This window comes from Babylonia areolata, chromosome 2, assembly GCF_041734735.1.
Source record: "Babylonia areolata isolate BAREFJ2019XMU chromosome 2, ASM4173473v1, whole genome shotgun sequence".
Classification (NCBI taxonomy): Eukaryota; Metazoa; Mollusca; class Gastropoda; order Neogastropoda; family Buccinidae; genus Babylonia; species Babylonia areolata.
In genome coordinates this window covers 65,319,789-65,344,581 of record NC_134877.1, presented here as the reverse complement: position 1 = coordinate 65,344,581, position 24,793 = coordinate 65,319,789, and the positions used below count along the sequence as shown (strand labels likewise).

General features: G+C 48.4%; 1 protein-coding gene across 7 annotated transcripts in view; it reads left to right on the top strand.

Annotated features, from left to right (window-relative positions):
* The window catches only part of LOC143276358 (nucleolysin TIAR-like), a 242,667-nt gene that overhangs the window by 147,439 nt on the left and 70,435 nt on the right, over positions 1–24,793 (top strand). For 5 of the 7 annotated variants that reach the window (XR_013053572.1, XM_076580843.1, XM_076580867.1 and 2 more), the window contains 2 exons: positions 23,748–23,805; positions 24,151–24,168. Coding sequence is in view for 6 of the 7 variants with exons in the window: in XM_076580843.1 (XP_076436958.1) it covers positions 23,748–23,805; positions 24,151–24,168 (76 nt within the window). In the remaining variant the exon portion in view is untranslated. The remainder of the gene's footprint in view (positions 1–23,747; positions 23,806–24,150; positions 24,169–24,793) is intronic. The other 2 variants (XM_076580858.1, XM_076580882.1) reach the window with 1 other exon arrangement.

The window sequence follows — 24,793 nt, the reverse complement described above, 5'->3', positions numbered from 1 at the left end:
TGAATTGTTACTTTTTCTGTGTCTGCATAACGCACAACGTTTTCTTTTTCGAGGTTATTCGGTGACAAGCATTCAGCAGCCTATTCAGAAACATTGTGCACATTTTGTGTACATTGATTCCACTATTGGGAAAACACGAGTCGCTCTGGTCTTGCAAACAACGCTTTTCCCATGGAGATTTAACTGGTATACTGTTTAAAAGTAGACATCCACTTTGCGCAGAATTCTGCATTCCGCAACCAGTTCAGACACATTAAAAGAATGTTTGATTGCAAAACTTAAAGGAAAAAATTATAACGGAATTTGAATAGGTTGACTTAAAATATGAACTGTGTTGTGGCCGTTGGTTAAGAAATCAAATGAATGAATAACGTTAAAACTATGAACGAAACGTAAGTGATTTCGATACTTAAGAAAAGCTCAAGCAATTTGTTTTTAACAAGATGTATCCTGTTGATTGATGAGACAGTGCAAGTGATGATTAAACGCAAATGAGAAGTCATTCTAAATGTTACCACAGAACACTCAAACTATCCTCTCTGGGGACAAGTTCGTCAAATGAACCCTCCATTGTATTTTTCCTCGCGTGTAAGAACGATTTCAATGCCTATGGGTCTACAAACACAGGGACTGACGAGACAGAAGACAAGCACATGCTTGCTTCTTTGTGTACGTCGATCGCCTTAGGCATTGGTCGCGTTCTCTCTCTCTCTCTCTCTCTCTCACACACACACACACACACACACACGCACGCACATTCACACACACGATTACGCAAGATCCAAGTGTGACGCAAACTTTCCCGTCCATTAGCGGGTATGCTTTGTGAAAGTCGTCCAATCAGGACACAGGTTACTGCCAAAAATGACTTACCAATCGGAGGACGTGTAGGACGCTTGGTTCAGGGGAGCGCGCTGTTCTAAAGCGTCCTGGTTGGAGATACTTGTGTAGGTCGTTAAACTCAACTCTACCAGATACTTGACAGTTTCGCTGAAGAAACCTTGTGAGTCGGTCTTGTCAGCTTGCTGGTTAACACGTTGTTCAGAGCAGCTGTGTGTGCTTCTGTGCTTTGTTCAGAGGATTACTGCAGTCTACAGACAACACGTGTTCGCCGTGACTTGTGCGTGAAACTTCGATAACGTGAAATATTCGAAAATGGCCCAGTGGGATGCGATCCGGTACCCGAAGGTGAGAAACGGCATGACTGTGTTTAGTGTGTGGTGTGGTAAGTGTGTGTGTGTGTGAAATGATAGTCGTGGACACAGCCATTGATTATCACGAAGATAATACTGGAAAGGAAAGAGGGGGCGGAGACTGTGTGTGTGATAAGATGGATTCACGGACACCCTGTTTGTAATGAAGGTGACCGGGTAAATGCTAAACTGGAGAGCTTGGTGCTTCACGTGTTTTTTGACCGGTACGGGGTAAAAAAAAAATCCACAGGAAGCGACATGTACGGTTTTGTTTTTTTTTGTTTTTTTTAATTGGTTTAAATAATCTTAATTGTTCAACAGTACACATGATTACAAAGCAAACAAAGACAAAAGAGCATCAACAAGCTCAAAGCTGATACTGTGTTCAGAACGTTGCACGTTCTTGTTCAAAACCGTGGTTTCTTTTGCTTGGTGGGGATGCTTTTTTTTTTTTTTTTTTCCTCTCCTCTCTCCTTTTTATTATTATTATTATTATTATTTTTTTTTATATATATATATATATATATATATATATATATATATATATATATATATATATATATATATACAATAAATTTCCACCGCAACCACCACCACCACCACCACCGTCCTTCAGTTGTACCTTACTCACCGAGATGTATTATGTATCAAAATTGCTTCAGTACCCGAAGTGAGAGGAAAGACAAATCACTTTTCGCACCGCAGAGTTTTTTTTTTTTTTTTTTTTTTTTTTTTTTTGATAATGCAGATTAGTGAATTCTCCAGTCGCTCAGTTAGGTGTCTCCGTTCGAGTCTTTGTGTGAGATGCGTAACTGGCTAAATATTTGACGAGATGACCGTAAAACTTACCGTGTCGCGTTCGTTTCGTTGCGCATGTACTCATCGCTATCACCACTAGCGCCGTAAGCGAGCTCGCGATTGAAAAACACGTGTCGGGTCATCCGTCGATCAGTCTTGAACAGCGAGCATCAGTGGCAGAAATGGAACAAACTGTGCTGTGTACAGGTAACAGGATAGTTCCCCCCCACCCCCCTTCTTTCTCAAAGCTACTCAACATGCCGGAATTCCAAGATAGCCACACGACATTACTGCGGTGGCTGTTACTCCAGAGTCTTGAACTTGATGATTTCTCAGCTTTTTTTTTTTTTTTATTTTTTACCGTTCTCTCTCTCTATTTCCCGGGAACTCCGTCACGTGCTCAGTCGTCTCTACCTTTGTGTGTGCACGCGCACCTCTCCCCTTCCCTTCCCCCTCCTTGCGTCCAATTTCTCGCACTTTGCTGTTTGTTTTTCTCACTTCTTTTTCTACCCCGCACAGCACCCTCCCCCTTAACCGTCTTAAATCTTTCCTTCAGCCTTTCCGGTGTGGGAGAATCGTCATTTGCCCGGCGATGTCGTTTGGCCAGTGTGAAGAAATGGTGGCGTTCAGTGCCGACCTAATTACCTGCTTTTACGGGGGGCGGAGGAGGGGAGGCAATGATGGTGAATGGCGTCGTTTTGTAATTAGACTGGTCATTGAGAGCCTCGCATGCGGTGGGGGGGTGGGTGGATGCATTGAAGGAGAGGAGTGAAAGGAGGAAATGGGAAGGGTGGGCGAGGGGAGTGGCTTTGTGGGTGGGTTGTGGAGGAGCAAGCAGCAATCGCTTTGCTGCAGAGACATTGTAAAAAAATCATTGATTGCTGTTGCACGCAACATCATCTCCTCGTCATTGTGGGATTTGATTTCAGTCTGCTGAAAAGACAGGCAAGAGTATAAAGTTTTTTGGGGTTTTTTTAAAGGGGGGGTGGGGGTATGATTATAGAAATGATATAATTTGCCTCTTGGTTTTGATCATTTCATCTGCTCACTTGGTTTGGTTAGATTTGGATACTTTATTGGATGAGAGAGAAAAGGAGGGAATCACAGGTCAGTGAAGGATGTACTATATGCGTATATTTATGTGTTGTAGTTACAGATGTGTGGACAGGACAAATAGTTTCAGAGACTGGGTGATAGGGAGGGTGAGAGGGAACATGCGCAGTGTCTGAGGGAAGACAATCTCTCTCTCTCTCTCTCTGTCTCTCTCACACACACACACGCGCGCGCGCATACACACGTACGCACACAGCCTAAATGGATAAACTCGCACATGAAAATGAAACAATTCCAGCATGAAGTGTGCTGTCCTATTTGATGTGTGTGATCGGGTGCCAGAGATTGCGGGAAGCAAACCGAGGAGAGGGGTTGGGGGGGGGGACAAAACAAAAACAATACACTTTTCTAGATTTTCACTTGGCAACAGCCGCTTTGATTCCATTACGACTTTTTTGCGACGTAAAGTGACATCACTGCGCTCCGATATCTTTGATTGCCAACCATGGACCCACACACACGCACGCGCACGCACGCGGTATACAGCAGAGCCCTTCCCCCTGTAGCCTTACCATCGGAAGATTTCACCAGGGTGGGCAGGAGGCCGGAACCTCAGACCCCTCGCTCTGCTGTCCTGTCGGCCCGCTCCTAGACCACACGGCCACGCCGGAACCTGGCTGTCTGCAGTTGACAGCCAACGGTCTGGTCTGTCTGGAAGGCTGTGTGTGTGTGTGTGTGTGTGAACGTGTGTGGAGGGGTTTTTCTTTCTCTTTTCATTCTCTTTTTCTCCAAACGTGGCCAGTCTCTGCCCCCCCCCCCCCCCCCCCCACCCCTTCCACACCTTTTCTCTCTGTTGCTCTCTCTCTCTCTCTCTCTCTCTCTAAAACAAATATGGTGAGGGAACAATGGTCGGACCGGCTGACAGACAGACAAGAGAGGTGGATGTGGGTGGGTGGGTGAGGGGAATTTGGGTGGGTGGAGGAGAAAGAGGGAGGAGATAGACTCATTGATTCCAAGGCGTACTTGACTTGGCGTACTGAAAGGGGGTTTTTGTAGGGCACGACTTGAGCGGTTCCATGTCTTTTCGAGTTTCTTCAGTTGAGGCGAAGAGCGAAACTTTTTTTTTTTTTTTTCCTTTTCTTTTTTCGGTATCTTATTCCCCCTCTCACTTTTTCCCTCTCCCCCTCCCCATGCCACCCTGTCTCTGTTTCTGACTCTACCATCTCTAACTCGTGCGCGAGCGTACACACCCACATACACTCCTGCATATCAGTGCTCATATCCTGTGCACAGGAGCTCGCGCGCGCGCGCACGCACACACACACACACACACACACATATTCACGCGCGCGGGCGCGCACACACACACTCTATCACACTCTCTCTCCATATCCTCCTCTCTCTAATAATGGGTAGGAAGTTCACTCTGCACGCACGCAAGGTGGATAAACGGCAGCGAATAGCAGACTGCATCGCAGAGAACTGCAATGCCAGGAATCTTAGAACTGAAAAAGGATACGGGGTGGGGGGAAGGGGAGGCTGGATGGAGAATGAAAGCTGTGCGACGGATGAACCCTGAAGTTAAGTGTGATCAATAGCAAAGGTATATTATTGGAGAAAAGCCGATTGCCGTCTGCCATAGCCGGTATCCAGCGCACACTTCGATCAGATTTTTTATTTAGCAGTGCTGCTGTTGTTGCCGCAAGTCCACGGGAAAGGGAATCGACATTCACATGATATTGAATTTTAAAAATAAAATGAAAAAAAATGAAAAAAAAAAGGGGGGGGGGGGGGGAGATTTTTTAAAAAGTCAGTGGGTGATTTTCTGCAATGATAGGATTAGCGTCTGGGTTGTGATTGAAGTTATAAATCCACCCCTCGTGTTCCTCTCTCTCCTCCTTCCCAGTCTGCAGGCTTCGGCGGGGAATTGGCTGAAGGGTGGTTAAGAGGAGATAAAAAGGGTTTCAAGAATCGAGAAATACGTCCGCGTGTCATTGGAGAATGATTGGCGTAAGCGGTTGAACCATTGGTTGCATTTTCACGTGCATGGACGCGCGCGCGCGCGACACACATACACACACACACACACACACACGTAACTGGACTTGAGAATCAACCGCACGCACCGCTCGCACCCTCCTCCGGACACGGCAGAAGAGAGAAGGAGGGAAGTGAGCAGTGGCTCATTTTATCAGCTGGCACGCACGAACACCCGCGCCCTAGGTGTACACCTGTTGTCCGGACGTGAATAATGCAAGGCCATTCCCGTCCCTGGCCAGTCCAGGAGGGTCCACCCACGGGCTTATGTAGAAGTCCGTGGGGTCCACAGAAGTTGTCTGTCTGGAAAGAAGCAGGGGACGTGGCCGAGAAAGGAGCGGCCTCTGTGGTGAGGGTGGCAGTTGATAGGGATGGTGGAGGTGGGTGGTGCGGCAAGGCGACGGTCTTGTGGCTTGCAGGCTACTTTGCCACACTGGGTGCAAGAACTAGGATCGCATTGATTATGCATTGACTGAAGTCCACAGGAGAGGTCGGTCACACTTCCCACGACTCTACCATCCCCGAACTACGCCACCTTCACTGAACCAGGAACCAATTTAGTTTACTGTCTGTCTGGGGCACAATGATGTGTTTGTGAGATCCTCGCGTAAAACCAAACGTAGTGATCAGACTTTGCCAGGACCCATGTTCTGAACAACATGACTTAAAAGGTTTCTACCAATCGGTGGTTAAAATCAACTCGTGTCAATCGGTCATACACGGCTCTCGCGTTTGATCGTGCGAGCTAACGTCCTGTTGTGGTTGGTGATGGTTGTGATGGAAGCAGGCCAAGGAAGTCGGAAGAGAGATTCTTGTTTGACTGTCCTCTGTGTAGTCTGCTTCAGTGAGCGGCGGGCGGTTCGTAAAGGGAGGATTGGAGGACACAGAGGGGCGGGGCACACTCGACGATAGTTAAGGGGAAACAATTCTCCATGATGAAGATGATGGAAAGTCGCAGTCTGAAAATGTTTCCAATGTCTGGAGGTGATTTTAGAAGTTAAAAAAAAAAAAAAGTGTTTCCAGTTGAGCGCACCCGAGGCTGACAGACATTCTAAAGGGGAAGGGGCAGTTAAAGAAATTTTATGTCTGTCTTTATATCCTTTGGGTAAATTGATAGAGAACATTTCATGTTCGCCGTTTGTACAAATACTGGTTCATTAAAGAGCGTAGATAACAAGGGAGGGAGAGGGGGCGAAGGGAGGGAGAGGGGGCGAAAAAGTAAGACAACAAAAAAAGAAGAAAAAAAAAGAAAGTACCCCCCAGTTCTAAACAGAAAGCGCCCCCAAATCCTTTACGGTGTTTGCAGAGGATTTCCATCTTGCTATGGACTGTGCGGTTGGCTTGGTTCAGGGCCACGTTGATTGATTTCATTTTGGTATTGTGAAAGAGGGGCGAGACGTGTTTAAATTGTACAGAATATTGTGAACGGTAAAAGAAAAAGAAAACACGGAAAACACCACCACGTGTAGGCATTAGAATTATTTTACGGAGGTTTTCAACCCTTTCCACCACTGCTATGGCTTTGCGGTTGGTTGGGCTCAAAGCCAAGTTGATTGATTTGATTTTGATACCAATTTTCCGCCAAATATGTGTGCGAGTGTGTTTCGGAGATTTTGCACCGTGCTCGAGAGTGGAACCCCCAGGCCCTCCGGCCCCAACTCACCAGTCTCTATCCCCACCCTCCTCTCTCTCTCTCTCTCCCACCCCCCCTTCACTCCCACCCTGTTACGGTAGTTAAGGCGATGTCAGTGAAGGCAGGCCAGAGCATCAAGGAGGATTGGGTTCGGGTATGAATCTAGGTATGAATTGCCAAACGAAACGAGGCATCGATTGGTTAAAGTAACGTATTGCTGGCCAAGCACTTTTTCCTCCGCCGCTTAAAAAAAACCCAACAAAGTCAACATTCTAGAAATTTCATGTTAGAGCCGGTAAGAGATCTCCACCACCCCCCACCCCCCTCCTCGCCCCTCCCCTAACTTTCATACACACACACGAGCACGCGCGTTTTTTATTTTATTTAATTTTTTTCTGTCTCTCCCCGCGTCTCTTTTACATATGATATATATGCATACACATATATACAACGTACGTACGTACGTACACACACACACATGCACGTAAAGCACGCGCGCGCGCACACACACACATACACACACACACACACACACTTAGACACATGCACGTAAAGTGCGCACGCACGCACACACACACACACACACACACACACACACACACACACACACACATACATACACAAACACACACACACACACACACACACACACACACACACACACACACACACACACACACACACATTATGACCAAAAGCACGCGGGGTTGCGGAGGGTGTTAGTTCCCCGGAGTAGTGTTTGTGCTGGCTGTAGGCTGTGGGGGCAGGCGGAATCCAGGGCGCGGTATGCAGACCCATGGCCCGCTGTGTCGGGGAGGGGGATCAGGTTGATTTGACCCCCCGACTGATCTGATTACGACCCGTGTCTGAGAGCCGCTCTCGTCCGGATAGCGCCACTCCCGCCTTTGGCCCTTCTGTCTCTCTTCATCCCTCCTCCCCCACCAACTACCACCACCCTGCTCCTGGTCGTTCTGATGGTGCTGCCACACTGTCGCTCCAACCCTCTCCACCACCCTCCACCCTCCCCTGTCCCTCACTTAAAGGAAGAGGCAGTGCCACAAGGCGGTGATTATGCCTTAAAAACAGCCGGCTCGCCAGACCTTCCCGGACCTGACGGTTTGGGAGGCTTAGAGTGTCCGGGACTCTCCGTCCCTGGAGGCCACACATATGACGTGTTTCAAGAAGTTAGTATGTCTTAATGTCTTCGTCTAGGCGTCTGGCTGCAGAGGACTAATCGTGGGCTTTGAAGAACGCGTTGTGTTCAAGCCGAAATCGAAGACCAGCTGGATACAAAGGTGTGACGTTGTCTGGTGTTCACGGGCCGGGGTGATCTTGCAGTTCAACCGCGACTGTTGGTCGTAAACCAACGAACGCAGAAGTCCGTATTTCCACTGCTTAAAAGTCTTGTCAATTCTTCGACTTACCAGTAGCAACTTGACCCTGTTCCTGTCGGCAGTCCATTGAAAGGTTTCTTCCAACTCGCTGGAATAGCCCTTTTTTTTTTATCTTTTTTTCTTTTTCTTTTTTAAATTGGGGGGGGGGGGGAAAAACAAACCAGAAAATCGTGAAGCCAGGAAGAGTTACAAACTAAGCCACAAACATCTGTTCAGTCATCATGAATGTCGCATGCCCATGTTCGTTTGTTCGAAAGTCTCATTTACTTTTATATTTGCTTTCTGAGAAAAGGGCTGGTCATACGTCTAAACTGTTTTTGATCTAAATTGACGCCTTGGATTCTTTAATGTCTGTATTTGATTGTCTTGTTGCTGTAATGCCAGCACCTAGGGTCGTTAAGAAAGGGACTTAAGTTGTCATTACGCGCCTTTGTGCATCCTGGGCAGTTTATGGAGGACGGACTACCATGTCTTCCTTCAGACAAAGCCGCAGACGAAGTATGAGCAGGAAAACCGGCTCACCCGGCGCCCTTTCCCCAACCACCATGGGGACATTATATGTAGGTGAGGACGTGGAAGTGATTTCCAACCCGATCGATGGAACGTAACAAGGAAGAAAAAGGGGAACTCCGGCACTGGGCTGACAGTAATGCACGGTGTTGCCATAATAATTCGGTTTGAGCCCCGGGATTTCTTTTTCTTCCCGTCCCTTCAACATCACTTATCCTTTTCCGTGTGGTGGTTATATCAAGCTCGTTCCGACAGCGCAGTGAAGGGCGGAAGCGACTTGTAAGTTGGACTCTTGTGTCACGAACACCAGGGAACATGTTTTATTTGACGGTTGAGCGGCCTGTCGTTTCGCTACATTTCTGAGCGTGGTCTTCAAGAGTTGAGGGAAATTTTTTAAATGTTTTCATCGCTTGTCTTCGGTTACATAAGTAGACTGACGCCTCAGCACAGCGGTCAGGGGAAAAGGTCTTTTGTGTGGGGTCGTGAGCACAGACATGATTCACGAACGCAATATTATTGTCTTCTCTCCTCTCCCACTTTCTTGCCTGTCTCTCCCCACCCCCTCTCATCCATCTGTGTACCCTGTATCCCCCGCTGAACGCAGTGTGGGGTGTTTCTGGAATGAAGGCACAACGGGGAGAAAGTGACGAAAAAGACGAGGATGGGTGGGAAAAGTAAACACGTTGCTTGGTTTCACAAGAGTTTCCAATAAGATTCTAACCAGGCGAGGTGTGCGTTCTTGTGGGGCGTCTGTTGGTGGTGGGTGGCAAGAGACTGAACGGTTTCCCTGCTACTCCCCCCACTCCCCCATCTTACCCCTCCTACAATAATCTAGTGCAGCTGCGACAGCGTTGTCCCGCTCCGGCGATCTGTAGCCTCTCCGGAGAGGGCGGTAAAAGGATTATTATTAATAATTCGGCCGGTATTGGCCGGGCTGGGCCGGCAGTAATGCGCACTGCCAGCCTTGCGGAGGGCCGCCGTGGCCACTGTCCCCTGTGTATGATAAATTTCCGTGTTCTATCAAATATGACTTTGCGGCATGGCCAGTGTCCTATGGCAGTGGAGGTGACGGGCCCATCCTCCTCCCTCTCTCCCTCTATCCGTACGTCCTCCCTAACATCACCACCACCACCACCACCATTAACCACCACCATCATCACAACCACCCACGTCTTCTGTGTTCTCCTCCATTTTATGTTATCGATTTGTTTTCCTGTGGCTAGTAGTTCACTACTTTGAAGTAGTTGATTAGTCGAGTGTGTCTGTGCACGCGTGCGCAGTCAGTTGAGGGGATTTGTGAAGTCTCGTGTTAGTGCAGTTTTGTGCACACGGATTTTATCTGAAGTGGACCATCAGTGGCTTTTTAGGTAGTTATTGCTTTAAAGGGTTGTCAGGTATTCTTGATTGCACAAAGAAGCAATTCATGTTGCAGGAATGTACTTTCGGTGCACGGCACGTACTATATCAGTCGTAAACCGTTAATGGGCTCTTCAGTGGTTGACTTCCTTATGCATCATCCAACAATTCAGAAAAAATGCTCTCGATGTCGTTTGATAAATGTAGGCTGTAGACACTCAAAAGTGAATGCACCGAAGACAGAACATTTTCATGGTTGGGTTCTTTATGTCTTTGGTGGACTTCAGTGCTGATTGCTTTAGCCGGATAACAGAACCAACTGCGCTGTTTGGCCACAGTTCATGGCTGCCGCCACTGCCCCTAGCGTGCATCTTGGTCCCACGTTCTGAAGGTTGAAATAAATGGAGCGGGGAACGTTTGGACTTGGGGTCGTTAGGGTATGGCTGTCATGTCTGTCTGACGTAAGCTTTCGGAACAAAAGGAGCCATGAACTTAAACTCTGGAAGGGGAAAAACTCACTGATGATAGAACTGCATATAGTTAAAAAGTTGAATGCACTTTCTTTTGGTCAAACGTGTTTGGACGTGCCGTTTTACCTGCTGTGTTCTTGGAGAACTTGACTGGGAACAGGCTGTAAAAAGTCGCGATCGGGACGAGCGATACAGCTGACGGTATCCCTTCTTCATTCAGACTGTTGCGAAGATAGTTACATGGACTGAAAAGAAGACCCCCTTCTGTCTTCAGAACAGCAAGCCCATCCGTAACGGAGTGTTGAACACAAACGTCTTGTGCGTCATCGTTCATGCTCTCTCAAGTCAGTCGATTTTTCCCTGCTGTCGTTTTTCACGGCGTCTTTCCGTGGCCAGGATCAATTGTGTAACGAACGCGGTACTCGTTTCTTGAAGTCCTTTGACTAATTAGTGCTCTCTCGTTTCGGTGCTGGGTGTAGTTGTTGCCGGCTGCTTGTTTTGAATACCGAGAAGTGTCCATAAAGCGAGTTGTGGCAGTCGGCGGTGCATCCTTTGGGATTGGTTTCATCCATAGACGGGACGATAAAACCGGGCAGAATGGAGTCCATAGATCGTGCATGGGCCTTGTTTGATAACTTCGGCATCGATCCGTTCGGAATGAAAGTAGCATGCAGAACGCCATAGCCATTCATCTTATCGGGAGATAGTCGCGCGCCTCATTTCTCCCTCCTGGATTGCACCCCCTCCCCTCCCCACTCCCTCCCTCCCCCCTCTTCGCCTCACCACCCCTGTCATCCGTGTGTGTGTGTGTGGCAGAGTTGTATGTAGATGGGAGGGGGGTGGGGGGGGGGACCAACAGATGTGGAGGGTGGTGCAGGAGGGCCATAAAGGCGGGAGAGAAGGACCGTGCCTGGCAGACGGACGGACAGCGTGGAGGGGTCGTCAGGACAATGGAAGTGGCGCCGTGTGGCGCTGACTCCGAATTCTGACGTCGGAGGGCTTGATAGGCCACCTGAGACCGGCCGTAGAATTGGCCCGGCCCGCCAGGTCCGGGGGCTGACTTAACGGTACCCTGAGGGTGGGGCGTGTGTGTGTGTGTGTGGGGGGGGGGGGGTCCTGCACGTTGGACGCTCCACCCTTCCCGTCCCGAACCTCTCCTCCATTGCCTTGTCCTCTCTGGCACCATCACTTTATCATAGCACACTTCATTCCGCCACTGGAACTTTCTGACCGCTTTGTCCCCCCCCCCCCCACCCCCCAAGCTTCCATACATTGGGATTCCACGTACCACCCCCACCTCTTCGCATGAATATTATTCCTTCCTGAACCCCCCAACCCCCCCATTCTTTCCCCCCAACCCCACCCCCACCCACCCCCTGTTATGACCACCCCGCCGTCGAGTCAGAGCAAAAATGCTTAGCTTTGAAAAACAGCATTTTGCGGCCTATTTGAAGAACATTACAACTTTGTTTTGTAAACACCGATAGCAGGCAAAGCGTGGGTGTGACGGCGCATCGAATCTGTTGACCGGGGGGGGGGGGGGGGGGGGGGTGCTGACGAAAAGGCGACGCATTCTTTCGTTTAATGCCAAAAACCGGATTTTTATAGTTCGGTTACGATGCTGCTGGGTTTGTCTGGAAACTACACCAGTCTTTCTGCAGTTTTTTCCGCACCATTTGTTGAAATGTTTACCGAGCACATGCCTGTTGACTCAGGGAAGGCATAGTTATGGTTCTCTGTTTGCGCTCCCTGCCATGTCCGATCGTTGCTGGGAAACAAACAGTTCAGTTCACTGTTTTTTCTCTCCTGTATGTTAAGTTAATCGATGAATGGGTGGAATGGTGGGTAGCAATGATGTACCATGCGTGGAAGAAGAGGTTAGGATATTGCATTCTGCTAGTTGTTTTTTCCCCCACCATGTAATATTGTATGGTTTGGACGATGGAAGAAGAGGTGGCGAAAATAAACTGTCTGTGAGGCGCCGAGTCCCTTTCTCGGCGACTTCCTTGCACTCACGAGTAAGTTGTTTTTGTTTGGTTCTAGTGTCCATTGGAGAAATGTTTAAATGTTTTAACATTGATCAGATGGTTATATCTGTGAAAAAATCTTATGACACCGAGACTTTGTTGAATCGCTTGATTTGGAAGCGGCAACAGAAGACGTGCAGTTTGCGCTTGTGCAGCAAGGTTGTATCAGTTATCTCTCTCTCCCCCCCCCCCCCCCCCCCCCCAACTGCTTCCCCACCACTGCTATCATCCCTTCATCTCTCCTCGGGTAGCGATGGCATCTATGGCCCCCTTCTTTTGGGGGGTACGCCCCCCACGGTGGCTGATGAAGAAAACGTGTAACGAGTGTTTTCGCTGGCAAGTGTCGATCAGCCGTCTGGTCGACCTTCCGTGTACCCGGCCTTTACCAACCCGACTTGCAGGGTGTCCGGGCCACGTCTGTTGACGTGATGGATCAATAACCAGACCGTTTGTATACAATTGTCTTTCAGTTCTCCAGCCTTTGAGCTCTCTCATCTTTCCCCGAGTCCTTTGCGCTAAATGTTTTATCGATTCTTCTCCCTTTCCCCCGCCCTCCTCCTCCGCTTCCCCCCCCCCCCCCCCCCTCCCCACTCACTCCCTTACTTATCCTCTGTTCCTGACTTATCCGACTTTGTTTTAAGCATTGTTTTAAGATTTGTGAAGGGGAGGTAGGTAGGTAGTGAAGATAACTTGATGCACCACCCCTCCCCTTCTTCCCGCTTCCCTCAACCCCCTCTTCCGCTTTTGGCGTCAACGGGTTTGAATGCGGTACCAGTTACCGTGTAAATCAGTGTTGTCTTATACATAACGCGAATCTTGTCTGTCTTCAACCCCTTGTCAGAGTGGAGGAACTGTTGAAGAAAAACACGTCTTTGTCGTCCGGGTTATTCAGTACACTTAAATACGAGATGGGCGGTTGTCTGATAAATAAATTTAAATAAATGCATCAGTAAGAGATTTTTTTTTTTTTTTCATTCAGGTGGAGTGGAGGGGAGGAGAAGGAATAGGAAAAAGACAAAGTTATTTTTTATTTTTTTTATTTTTTAATCAGATCTGTCGTCTGTGGCTCGTGCCCAAACGTCTATCGGAGACAGTTACCCTCCGTTATTTGTACAGTGGAAATATCTCGCTGTCTGGTTGTCTCCCCGTGCTCCGTCATCATCCTGGCCCGTGTCCTCTGAACAACATTCATGATTCTGCAAATAACCAGACCTCCTGTACTGTAAGGAAATAGACCTTTTGGTTCAGTCTGTCCAGACTCACTCCCACAGAAAAGACCTTCCAGTTCTGTAAGAAAGAACGCATACAGACCTTTCGGTTCAGTAGCAGAGCACGGATCTTTCCGTCACAGACGGAACACAGACCATTCCGTTCAGTCAGTCAAAAGAACAAACCTTTCCGTTCAGTCACAGAATAGTCAGAGCTTTGTGTTGATTCACAGAGGACCTGTAGATATGTTGTGGAAGACAAACATTTCCATTCAAGTTGTGTAAGAACTCAGACTTTGCATTTTTGATTGAGAAATCTAAAAAATAAATAAATAAATAAATGAAATAAAAATATAATTATAATAATAACGCCCCCGCGCACACTCGAGGAGTCTCCATAGTTTTGACGTCGTCTGTGGTAGACAGCAGTCATTCCCGGAGGCGCCAGTGACTTCAGCCATTCTTTTTCGAGAGGTGGGCGAGAGGGGATGGTGGTGGTGGTGGCCCTCCCCATGCCACTCTTCTCTCTTTCTCCCCCCCCCCCCCCCCCCCCCCCCCCCCAACCCTCACCCCCTAGATTTCTCCCGCGTTCCAGAGTTGGCGAATGTTTCAATCATCGAAGTTCAATACCACATTGAACCATCTGGGGTCACAGTTGTGCCCCCTCATCGAGTTCAAGGCCTGCTTTGGAACCCTGGGTTTGCTTCTTTTTTTTTCTTTTTTTTTTTTTCCTCCTCGAGTTGCGATAGAATGGGATGGCCATATAATCTTGTTCAGTTTTGTGCTTGCGCATTTTGCAGCCACGGATGGGTGGAAGAGTCGAGAGCGACCAGTGACAGCATAACCATTCAGAACAGCATTATGTGGAAATCCTTCCATCTGTTTTACCTCTGGTAATCATGATGATAATGACTTCTACCATAATCGAACCATGACGTTAATGTTTAAAATTTACGATTTTTTTCCCCCCCTTCTGGTAACGACGATGATGGCGACCGTTATTAGAATGGAATCCGAAGTGCTGTTGGTTTGTGGTGCCGCTGTGCCGGTGTCGTCGGTTGATGGTTGTTACCACTGGGTAGGTAGGAAGTGGATGGGTGGTAGTGGCGTGTCGTTGATTCCCAGAGGCATATGTGTGTCGTCGGGCCGCTGATTACCCCTCTCTCGTCTGATGCTGGAGACGCCGACTGAATTTTCAGCGGGCGGGTTGTTCCTGCCGGCGTCCCCCTGTCTGATTCGGTTAAGACGTTTCCAGCCCCGTTGTAGTGAAGTCGTCATTAATTTTGATTAGCGCCCGTATTGTGTTCCAACTTGCAAAATGGTTTGGAACTCGATTTGCCCCGGGTCACACGGCCGGCTACCGGATTGGGGCTTGTGGCGCGCGCGCGCGCGTGTGTGTGTGTGTGTGTGTGCGCGTGCGTGCGCGTGTGTGTGTGCGTGCGTGCGTGCTGCAATCAGTACCTGGTTCCTCCCCCCTCCTCCCACCTTCACCACCTTCACTTTCTAACCCCCCCCAACCCCAACCTCCAACCACAGCAATCATGTCCTAGGCTTTGCGGAAATTGAGTTGGCCGTGGTGATGGTTTAGTTTTACTACCCTTCCTTTTTTTTTCCTTTTTTTTTTTTTTTTTTGGATTGGGGGAACAAAAAAGGAAGGGGGGGGGGGGTGGAATGTTCGATGTAAATTTTAAAAAAAATCTTTCTTTTTGCTCATCCCCCTCCTCCCATCCTACACCAGAGAAAGCTCTCTCTCTTTTGACGTTTTCGGTGGGCAGGGTGGGGTGTGTTTTTTTTGTTTGTTTTTTTTCTCCCTGCCTAACGAACTGAGATTGAAATCAGCAGCGTTATGGGTAGATGCTGTATCGGTCAGCTTAAATTGGCGATAATACGACAGACTTGGGGACTGGAGGTGTGTGTGTGTGAGAGAGAGAGAGAGACAGACAGAGAGAGAGCGCCAGTGCATTCATGGCAGACCGTAGGGAAAGGGGTGGGGGGTGTAGAAGTAATGCAACAGCAGCATGTGCATGTGTGAAAACAAATGTACTCTCTCTCTCTCTCTCTCTCTCACACACACACACACACACACACACACAGATAGAAAGATATGTAAGATTTTTTTTTCCTTAATTAAAAAAGTGGTCTGGGGTGGTGGTGATACAGACTGTAGTACAACAGGAAGCAGATCCCCAAAGAACGGAAACCGGGTCTTCCTTCATTCATTAGGGCGTCGCTTGGAATTGAGCTGAGAGAGAGCGTGTCTGTTCGTTAAATTTACATCATCCTCTCCCCAACAACCACCCGCCGCCAGCATAACCCCTTCCTCATCCGCTCCCCTCGCATGTCGCCCCCCCCCCCCCTCCCCTAATTACCGAGCTTCTGTATTGCTTCCCCCCCCTCTCTCTCTCTCTCTCCCTCTCCTCCCTTGCCGTCGACTTGTCTCGATGTTGGGTGTTCTGGCACACCTCACAGCATTGACTTTAGAACCAGTCGCTTGATCGCTTGATTGCCGCTGTCCGCAGAACACCCCCATCTTCTCACCGCGCGCGCGCGCGCACACACACACACACACACACACACACACACACACACACACACACACACACACACACTTTTCCTCCCCACATTCTCTCCCTCATCCCACCTGCTTAGTTGGGAGCGTGTGTTTTACCTCTTCCCCAGGGTTCCAGGTTTCACAATCTTCCTGCCTACTACTACTACTACTACTAATTATTATTATTATTACTATTTTAAAGCTATCTTCGGTCAGAAACCAAACCCTAAGCGCTATACAAACAAAAACCCACCTTTAGAATTTGTTGTTTTTTCCTCTTTTTTTATTTGTTTGTCTATTATTATCTGTGTTTGCCCCTTGTGGTCTTTTTTCATCTGTTTATCTGTTTCCTTGGCCAGACACTGGGTGAAATCTTAGGAGTTAGTGTTTGAGAATATGTTCGTTAGGGGGGTGGGGGGATGGCGGTTCACGTGGGGTGGGGGTTGGGGGAGTCGTCCAATCTCGTGATGAATTAGGTGTGAAGGAAAACAAAGAATTCAACGTATTGACAGGGCTAGTTCACACAGTCATCAGTCGTGTCTGCATTTATGTAAATACGAGCGTGCCCGTTTGTTTGGTTGAAAGCTAAGGCGTTGATATGTATCGCCGTTTACTGTCATCAAGCTTCTGTCGGTGGTGAAGGTTGTGTCGTTGTTGTGGATGCTGGCCACGAGTTATATTTTCGATATAAACCGATTATCTTGTCGATTATATCAGACAGTAATATTATATCACTATATAGAAAGAATTCAGTGAAGGATTTGTGTTTATGTTGGGTTGCGTGAACCCTGGCTCATTTGTTCTTTTCGGGTTTTTTTCCCCCCGTGGGGTGGGTGTTCTGTTGAATTCAAGCCATCTTGGTACATCCTTCCCTCCCTCCTCTCTCTCTTTCATCCTGTCCCTCCCCGCATTTCCGGTCCATCGTTAAGGTTTTTCATTTTTATAAAGAGAAAAGGGGGGGGGGGGGGGTACAAAAAAAAAAAAAAAAAAAAAGCTTAGCTTTTTCACCCGTGGGAATCCATGGTGTTTTAAAACACACTTGGCTGTCATGGCGGATGACGGTTGTATTGAAGGTGGGTGGGGGGAAGGGGGGGGGGGCAGGAAGTTCCTGGTCAGGCTTGCAGGCATAATCTAGGATGTGTGAACGGTCAATACCTCTGCCCACCTTCCTTTCCTCTCTCTGCCTCCATCCATCCCGTCCTCCCTCCCATATCGAACACAGCTTGTAGAGTAAGGGGGAAGCCTTTTTCACACACACACACACATACACACACACACACACACACACACACACACTTTTTCCTTCGTTTTTTTCTTCTTCTTTCTTTCTTTCTTTCTCTTTTTTTTCTTTTCTTTTCTTTTTTTGTGTTTTTCTTTTATATTTTCTTTTTTTGTGGTTTTTTTTCTTTTCTTTTTTGTGTTTTTTTTCTTTTCTTTTTTTTTTTTTTGTTTTAGTGTGGCTGGGCACGATTGTGGGTTGTGGCGGTGGTTATTATTGCCTGCCAGTGCATTTGATGGCAGCATACATGGCACTACTGGGCGCCAGCGCAGCTGCAAAACTGGCGTCATGGTGGAAGCTGGGCACAAAAAGAAAAAGGAAAAAAAAAGAAGAAATTGGTTATGGTGGTGGGGTAGTGAGATCAATGTTGGATGTGGAGGGGAGGGGGGACTCGTCGTCGTCGTCGTCGTTGTTTCACCGGTTTGATCACAAGTGGTATATAATTGAAATCAAACACGGGTCGCGTTTCATAAGAGATGATAAAACTGTTGGGAAAGGTCGACCAACACGCACGTGCTCGCTCACACCCACAAACATGCACAGATACACAAGCCCATCCACCCGCCCAGCCATACACACACACACACACACACACACACACACACACTATAATTCTCTCTCTCTCTCTCTGTCTCTGTCTGTATGTGTGTGTCTGTCTCTCCTGTCTTGGTGGAAGGAGGGGGGACTTCGCGGAGAAGGGGGAGGGAGTGGGTTGGGAGTCGCCAGTCGAGTATCGCGCTCTTTGCGGGACCTTGTTAAGTAAGCGTGAGAGAATGTAATCGGTTATCGGATCGGTGAGGGACGGCACTTGTCGGCAACGGGAACCACGAGCCGTTGGAATTAAAAGCACCAGTATGTTATAAAGACCATCAGTCTCCCCCCCCCCCTCTCCCGCCCCTCTTCTCGTGTCAGTGTTTGTTTCACCCCCCCACCCCCCGCCCCCCTTTCTCTCTCTCTTGGTTGGGGAGGGTGGTGGTGGATCCATCGTAATGGGCTGATCATTAATGAACAGGAACAGAGAGGACTCACTTCAGTCATCATCATATTGAAACCAGAGACCTCACACACACAAATCCCCCCCCCCCCCCCCCCCCCCCCAGCTCTTTGTCCCTTTCCCTCCCTCTTTCCCTCCCTTACCCCCTTTCCTCTCTCTCCTCTTTCTCTGACACGCACGCACGTACACATCCCACTTTTCACACGCACGCGCGCGCACACACACACACACACACAACACAAACACAACTTGCCCTCGTTTTCAGCTGCTGTGTACATTGCAGATGCTGACAAACCAGGGGAAGGGGAGGTGGGGGTGGATGGCCGTGATATTGTGTCGTGAAGCTACAACACGTCACGCTGGATGGTGTTTCGTTTTGTTTGCCGATCGGGAGGGGGGTGGGGGGGGGGGATTCTTCTTCTTCAGCACGTGGGGGAGGCGGGGCGGTGAGGGGGTGGATGAATGTGTGTGGGGGAGGAGGGAAGTGATAGTGTGTGTGTGTGTGTTGGCAGCGGGTGTAGGGGTGGAAGTTAATGGAACGGAACCCGTTCACAACATGTACGAACATGCTCTGCTGATTAAAGTCGACCGCTGGCCCGCTAGCCTTCCCATTTCCTCGTGCCTCTCTCCCTTTAGTGGCGTGGCTGTGGGACGCGCTTCATACTGAATAGTAATGTATTCATTATTGATATGAATATATACAGACCTTGATGGGAGGAGGCATGTGTCGTATGTTACCAGGGCGACGTGGATAGTGATAACACCTTTTTAGATCATATCCGCGATAAGCGGTGGACTGTGTCACTCTCTCTCGGATGATTTGTGTCGACGGGAAACGTAATTTAAACAGAAATTGTTGATGGGGTAGGGGATGGTGAAGGGGACAGGACTGGAGGGGAGGGGGTGTGGGGTATCGCTATTGTACTTAGATGTTGAGGAGAACATATCTTCTGTATTGACGCAGTGCATAGCACACACACACACACACACACACAGTTTAGTGTGGGGGGGAAAGGGGTGTGTGCTTGTGGTTTGCATTTGATTTGATTGTCTTTTTATGCGTTCTCTCACTGTCGTGGGAAATTCAAGTTGGTGAGGATGCTCCGTCGTCGGTCAATTTCTGTAGTTTCGGAGTGATTCAGAGATCGTTAACTTTGACTTTGGGGATCTTACAAAAGGCACTCTCAGATCTCGCCCTCCCCCTCCCCCCTTTATTCTTTCCTCTCTACTGTTTCAGTGGTGGTGTGCTGTAGAGTGGTGTTTGAGTAGTGGTGTGCTGTAGAGTGGTGTTTGAGTAGTGGTGTTTGAGTGGTGGTGTGCTGTAGAGTGGTGTTTGAGTAGTGGTGTTTGAGTGGTGGTGTGCTGTAGAGTGGTGTTTGAGTAGTGGTGTTTGAGTGGTGGTGTGCTGTAGAGTGGTGTTTGAGTAGTGGTGTTTGAGTGGTGGTGTGCTGTAGAGTGGAGTTGATGAGCAGTGGATGAGGAGGAGGCTCTCCTGGAGTTTGGTGATGCATTATTTAAAGGGAATGCGAGAGGAGCTGAGGGCCACCAACCAACCAACCAACCAACCTGGCTGGCTAGCTAGCTAGCTTGGCTGACTAGTTGGCCGCAGCAGTGCAAGCACCACAGCCCTGCAGCCAGTCCATCCGGCCGGACTGGTTGTCGTCATGTTGTGGCGAGGGGGTTGGTTGGCGGTTTTAGTTGGTGTCGTGGCCATGGCGGCTGGTGTCTCGTGTGGTGGGTGTGTGTGTGTGTGTGCTGCCGCGGGCTGGGGTGGGCGCCTCTAGGGGGAGGGACGCGGGCGTTGGTTGCCATGGTGCCCGGTGGTGGTGCGGGACTCCCCTGGGGGTGCTGCTGAATGTTTGCACCGCTTAGCTTACACCGACCGCCCTGTCCGACTGTCTGTCCGTCTGTCTGTCTGTCCGCCTGCCCCAGCTTCGCTGTCTGCTCTCTGCCTGTCTGTCCCAGCTTTCTTCTCTCTCTCTCTCTGTGAAGTCGGTGAAAGAGATGAGGTTTGGAGAGAGGGAGTTGTCAGAAGGGGGGAGGGGAGGAGGGGAGTTCTCTCCCCACACCACACCAACCGCTCCTTACCCACCCTTTAGAACTTTGTTGCAGTGTCGAGGTACTGGTGGGCGGGGTGAGGGTGTGGGGGTACAAGGAAGAGGGAATTACAAGAGTTGAGGAGCGCCATAAAAAAGGCATCGACTTGTAAAACAAGACTGGGGTAGAAAAGAGGGCGCAGGGGAGGGGGGTTGATGGTTGGAGAGGGGTCTGTAAAAGTTCCCTCCCTTCCGTTCCATCCGACAACGGTGTGGACTTTAGTGGAAGGACTGCACGAAAGGAGAATGGGGTGCCTAGGGAGTGTGAGGAAACCAGTATTCAAAACACGCACTCCAGAGCGCACACGCGTACACATTCACACATGCACGCGCGCAGGCACGCACTCATACACGCGTAGGCACGCGCTAACACACACACGTACATATACAAATGTATGCATGCATACACATGCGTCAACTTGGCTTTTTTTTTCTTTTTCTTTTTTTTTTTTTAAATAGAGATGTTGAATGACACAAAAATTCAGAATGTATGAAGGTGATGTTTTGATAAGACCAGATTCCTTCATGTTCTCGAGCTAAGCTTTTAGTATTCACTCACACACTCATACACACACGCGCGCGCGCCTCAAGGGTACAGACCCATGCACAGCATTCGCATAATGCGCAGACGTGCACACACATGCAATCACTTGCTCGGGCACACAGTCCCTGTCTCGTTTCGATTCGTGTGCACTCTATTATGAAGTTTCATTTCTCAAAAGGATACTGCCTTCTTGCGTGTGTGTTGGGTTTGTTGGTTTTAGACAGTTGAATTTTTGTTGGTTTTTTTGTTTTTGCTCCGTCCATCTCTCTCTCTCTCTCTCTCTCTCTCTCTCTCTCTCTCTCTCTCTCTCTCTCTCTCTCACCCATCCACACCCCTTCCCCCTCTGTGAACAGATCCGGACATCTTTTATGTGTTAAGTTCATGAGGCATTTATAAGGTAATGTAGTCCGTTTGTTCCCGTTTCTGTATATAAATGTTGTACAAATGAGAGAATGTAGCTGTGCATTTGACGCGATGGTCTTGTCAGTGTTTGTGATATACGAATGCATGCGTGTGCATGTCGTGTTCAGTAGGCAGTGTGAGTGAATGCTGTAGTTTTTCTGTTTGGGGGAAGAGGTAGTGGTGGGGAGCATCTCCAATCTGTATTCTTTGTTGCTGCATGTATTGTATTGTTCGTGTTGCTTATTGTCTCAACGTATTTCTTGGGTGTGAAATTCTGGTTGTTTTTACACGGGGGGTTGGAGGGGGTTAGGGGGTGGGGCGTCACCACTGTACATCGTCCCCATATTGGGGGGAAAGCGGGAGAGATGAGTTGACGCCTGGGCTGGCAGAATGAAGGCAGCGGCAGGTAGAAATATGAAGCATCAGGGTGTGTTGTGATGTGGTGGGATGCGGCGGGGTACGGACGAATGTGGTGGTAGAGAGTGAGGAGGGGGGGGGGGGGGGGAGACAGGAAGTAGCCAGGAGAGCAATTAGCGCCATTGAACTGGCAGGTTGGCTATCATGGTGGCGCTGGAAAACGCCCGTGCTTCCTGTCACAAGTGTTTACTGCTGATTGATTGTCCCGCCCAACACTCTTGTCAGAATATCATTTTCGGAGTGCAGTCCGGCTATTGATTTCTGTGGCCCTCCTCGGGGTGGGGTGGGGTGGTCTACGTCTCTGATGTCTTTCTCTCCTCTCCCCCCCCCCCCCACGCACCCCCACACACACACACACACCCCTCAAAAAAAGTTGATGTTGAGTTGCCGAACAGTGATGGTCCTACCCTCTTCCTAACTCTGACCCATTCCAGCCTGGAGTTATTGCAATAACTTTTTTTCCCCCATCCCAGTGCCCCCACTCGCCTTGACAGGGGAAAAAAATGCGAGAAAATGAATAACAAAAGTGTTACAATTGAAGGAGCTGACGGTGATGGACCATTTTTTGAGGGGGATGGGATGGAGCTGTTGTGCTTTTAATCTCACCGTAATCACCACCTCGGGTCAGTCCTGTCTGGACAACGCTGACTTATTTGGTCAGGCTTTTTTTTTTTCTTTCTCTTTTTCTCCCCCCCCCCCCCCACCACACACACACACACACACACACACACACACACACACACACACACCCGAGAGTGGGATTGCTTGTACAGGATTTAGTGACCAGACAGCAGGGCACAGTACCGTCACCAATTGACCGTCCAGTTGTCTACAGGAAGTATTGCGCTTCCTTGGACTCTGAATCGGTGTCAGTGCACGCCCCCCCCCCCCCTCTCTCTCTCTCTCTCTCTCTCTCTCTCTCTCTCTCAGCGAGAGATATGAGGCAGAGACTGCATTTTTGTGCTTGAGTTGTTGGATTGAGGGTATTGGGGAAATCTGTTTTTGGATAGGCAGCCCATGAATATAGCTTTGCCTATGAATATGATCTGGGGAGCAAGATAGGACGAGGAAGGGGGCGGGGGAGGAGAAGCGCGGTGTAAGAGGAATGGGGCGCGGTCGGGGGGTGGTGTGTGGGGGGAGGGGGGGGGGGGGGTCTCAGATATAAATGGAGCAGCTGGCATACGCTCTCTGTCAGACACTCGATCGTAGGAAATGCACCTCCCTAAGACCCGAAGTAAGGAAAGATGTTTCGATCGTGACCTCCGCCCTCCCCATCTACCATCTCCCCCCCCCCCCACATCCCTACCACGAGTTCCTCCTTTTCCCTTCCGAAATTCTTGTGTCGAGCTTCATAAGCTCTTTTTACTGCTTGATTTCTGGTGCAAGTTTATAGAGATTGGTAAGTCTGTATTGTTGAATTTCGTTAGAATAATGATTTAGAATCATTAGTGCTCCAAGTGCAAGGGACGGGTGTGATAATTTGACCAAAAATGACTACTGAAAAGAAATCGTAACCACAACCATTTTCCTGTCGGGAAAGAAAGGGAAAGATAGGGGGAAATTCGTACCATGAAAACGGTTGTTGTCCCCTGTTCCCCCACTCCAGTCCTCCTTCACCCTCTGCCCACTCTCTCTCTATCATGTCGGCGCTTTCCCAACTCCCCCCACCCACCCCACACCCCTTTTTCACAAATCTTGTCTCGTCTGTCTCATCTTCGCTGTTATCCCGATTCGGTTCTTCAAGACAGCTTGTTGATAATCGTTTTCTTTTTTCATCTGTTTCAGGAAATGAAGGTGAACTGGGCATCAGCTCCCAGTCTTAATCCTAAGACTGACACATCAAGTGAGTACCCCGCTTCTCTCTGCTTCAGTTTTATGTGCATGATATACATGTGCGCGGTTTGTACTGTCTTGGTCTGTTCAAGTTGTGTGGTGTTTTATGTGTGTGTGTGTTTTCTTTGTTTTTTGTTGTTTTTTTCTTTCGTTTTATTTATTGCGCCCCTCTCCCACGGATGAAAGAAAAGGGTAGTTTCAGAAATGAAGAAAACGTCATGTCAGTAAATTAACAAATGTGAAAAGATTCGATTGAACTTTTAGAAGCATTGTAATTGTCAGTGCCCAGTAAAACACTTGCTTTCTTTTTGGATATTATTCGCTTGATTTGCAAATTTCTCAATTTATATTGCAGGATCACGATCACGTGGTGGTATGTACCTTTTTTTCAGTCACCCTTCAAATACAATTTGAAGATGAATATGAGTTAATTGTGTGAGAGTTGATGGAACGAAGGCAGAAGCTAATTTAGTGGTATTGTGTTCTTGCTGTGTTGCTTGCTGGGATGCAGCTGATTTTTTTTTTCTTCTCTTTTTCCTTCCTGTTTGGGATTAAGTTAAAGTGCTGAGGATCTGGACTTCTGAGAGTGTACATTGCCTACATTATCATCATTTTCATCTTTTTCTCTCTCCTCTTTTTCCTCTATCTCAACCTCAAGCATAGGAAATGTTGGAGGGTTTTCAGGGAAGTTGGAATTTAAAGGTGACGGTGGGGATTTGCAACAAGGGAGAGACGTTAACACAAGTAATTAATAGTTGCTGTTGTTCATATTCAGAATTGATTTATGGAAAAGCAATGTGCGAGGCTGATAGTAACATTAACAATTTTAAGACGTTAGCAAAGCCTTATAGTTAACAAAGCCTGATAGTAACATTAACAATTTTAAGACGATAGCTTATTCCTATATTCCATGCATTAAACATAAGCATTAACTGACGAAGGATACCAGATGACCAAAGATTCACCAGAATGGTCTGTGGTATTTTCATTCCCTCTAC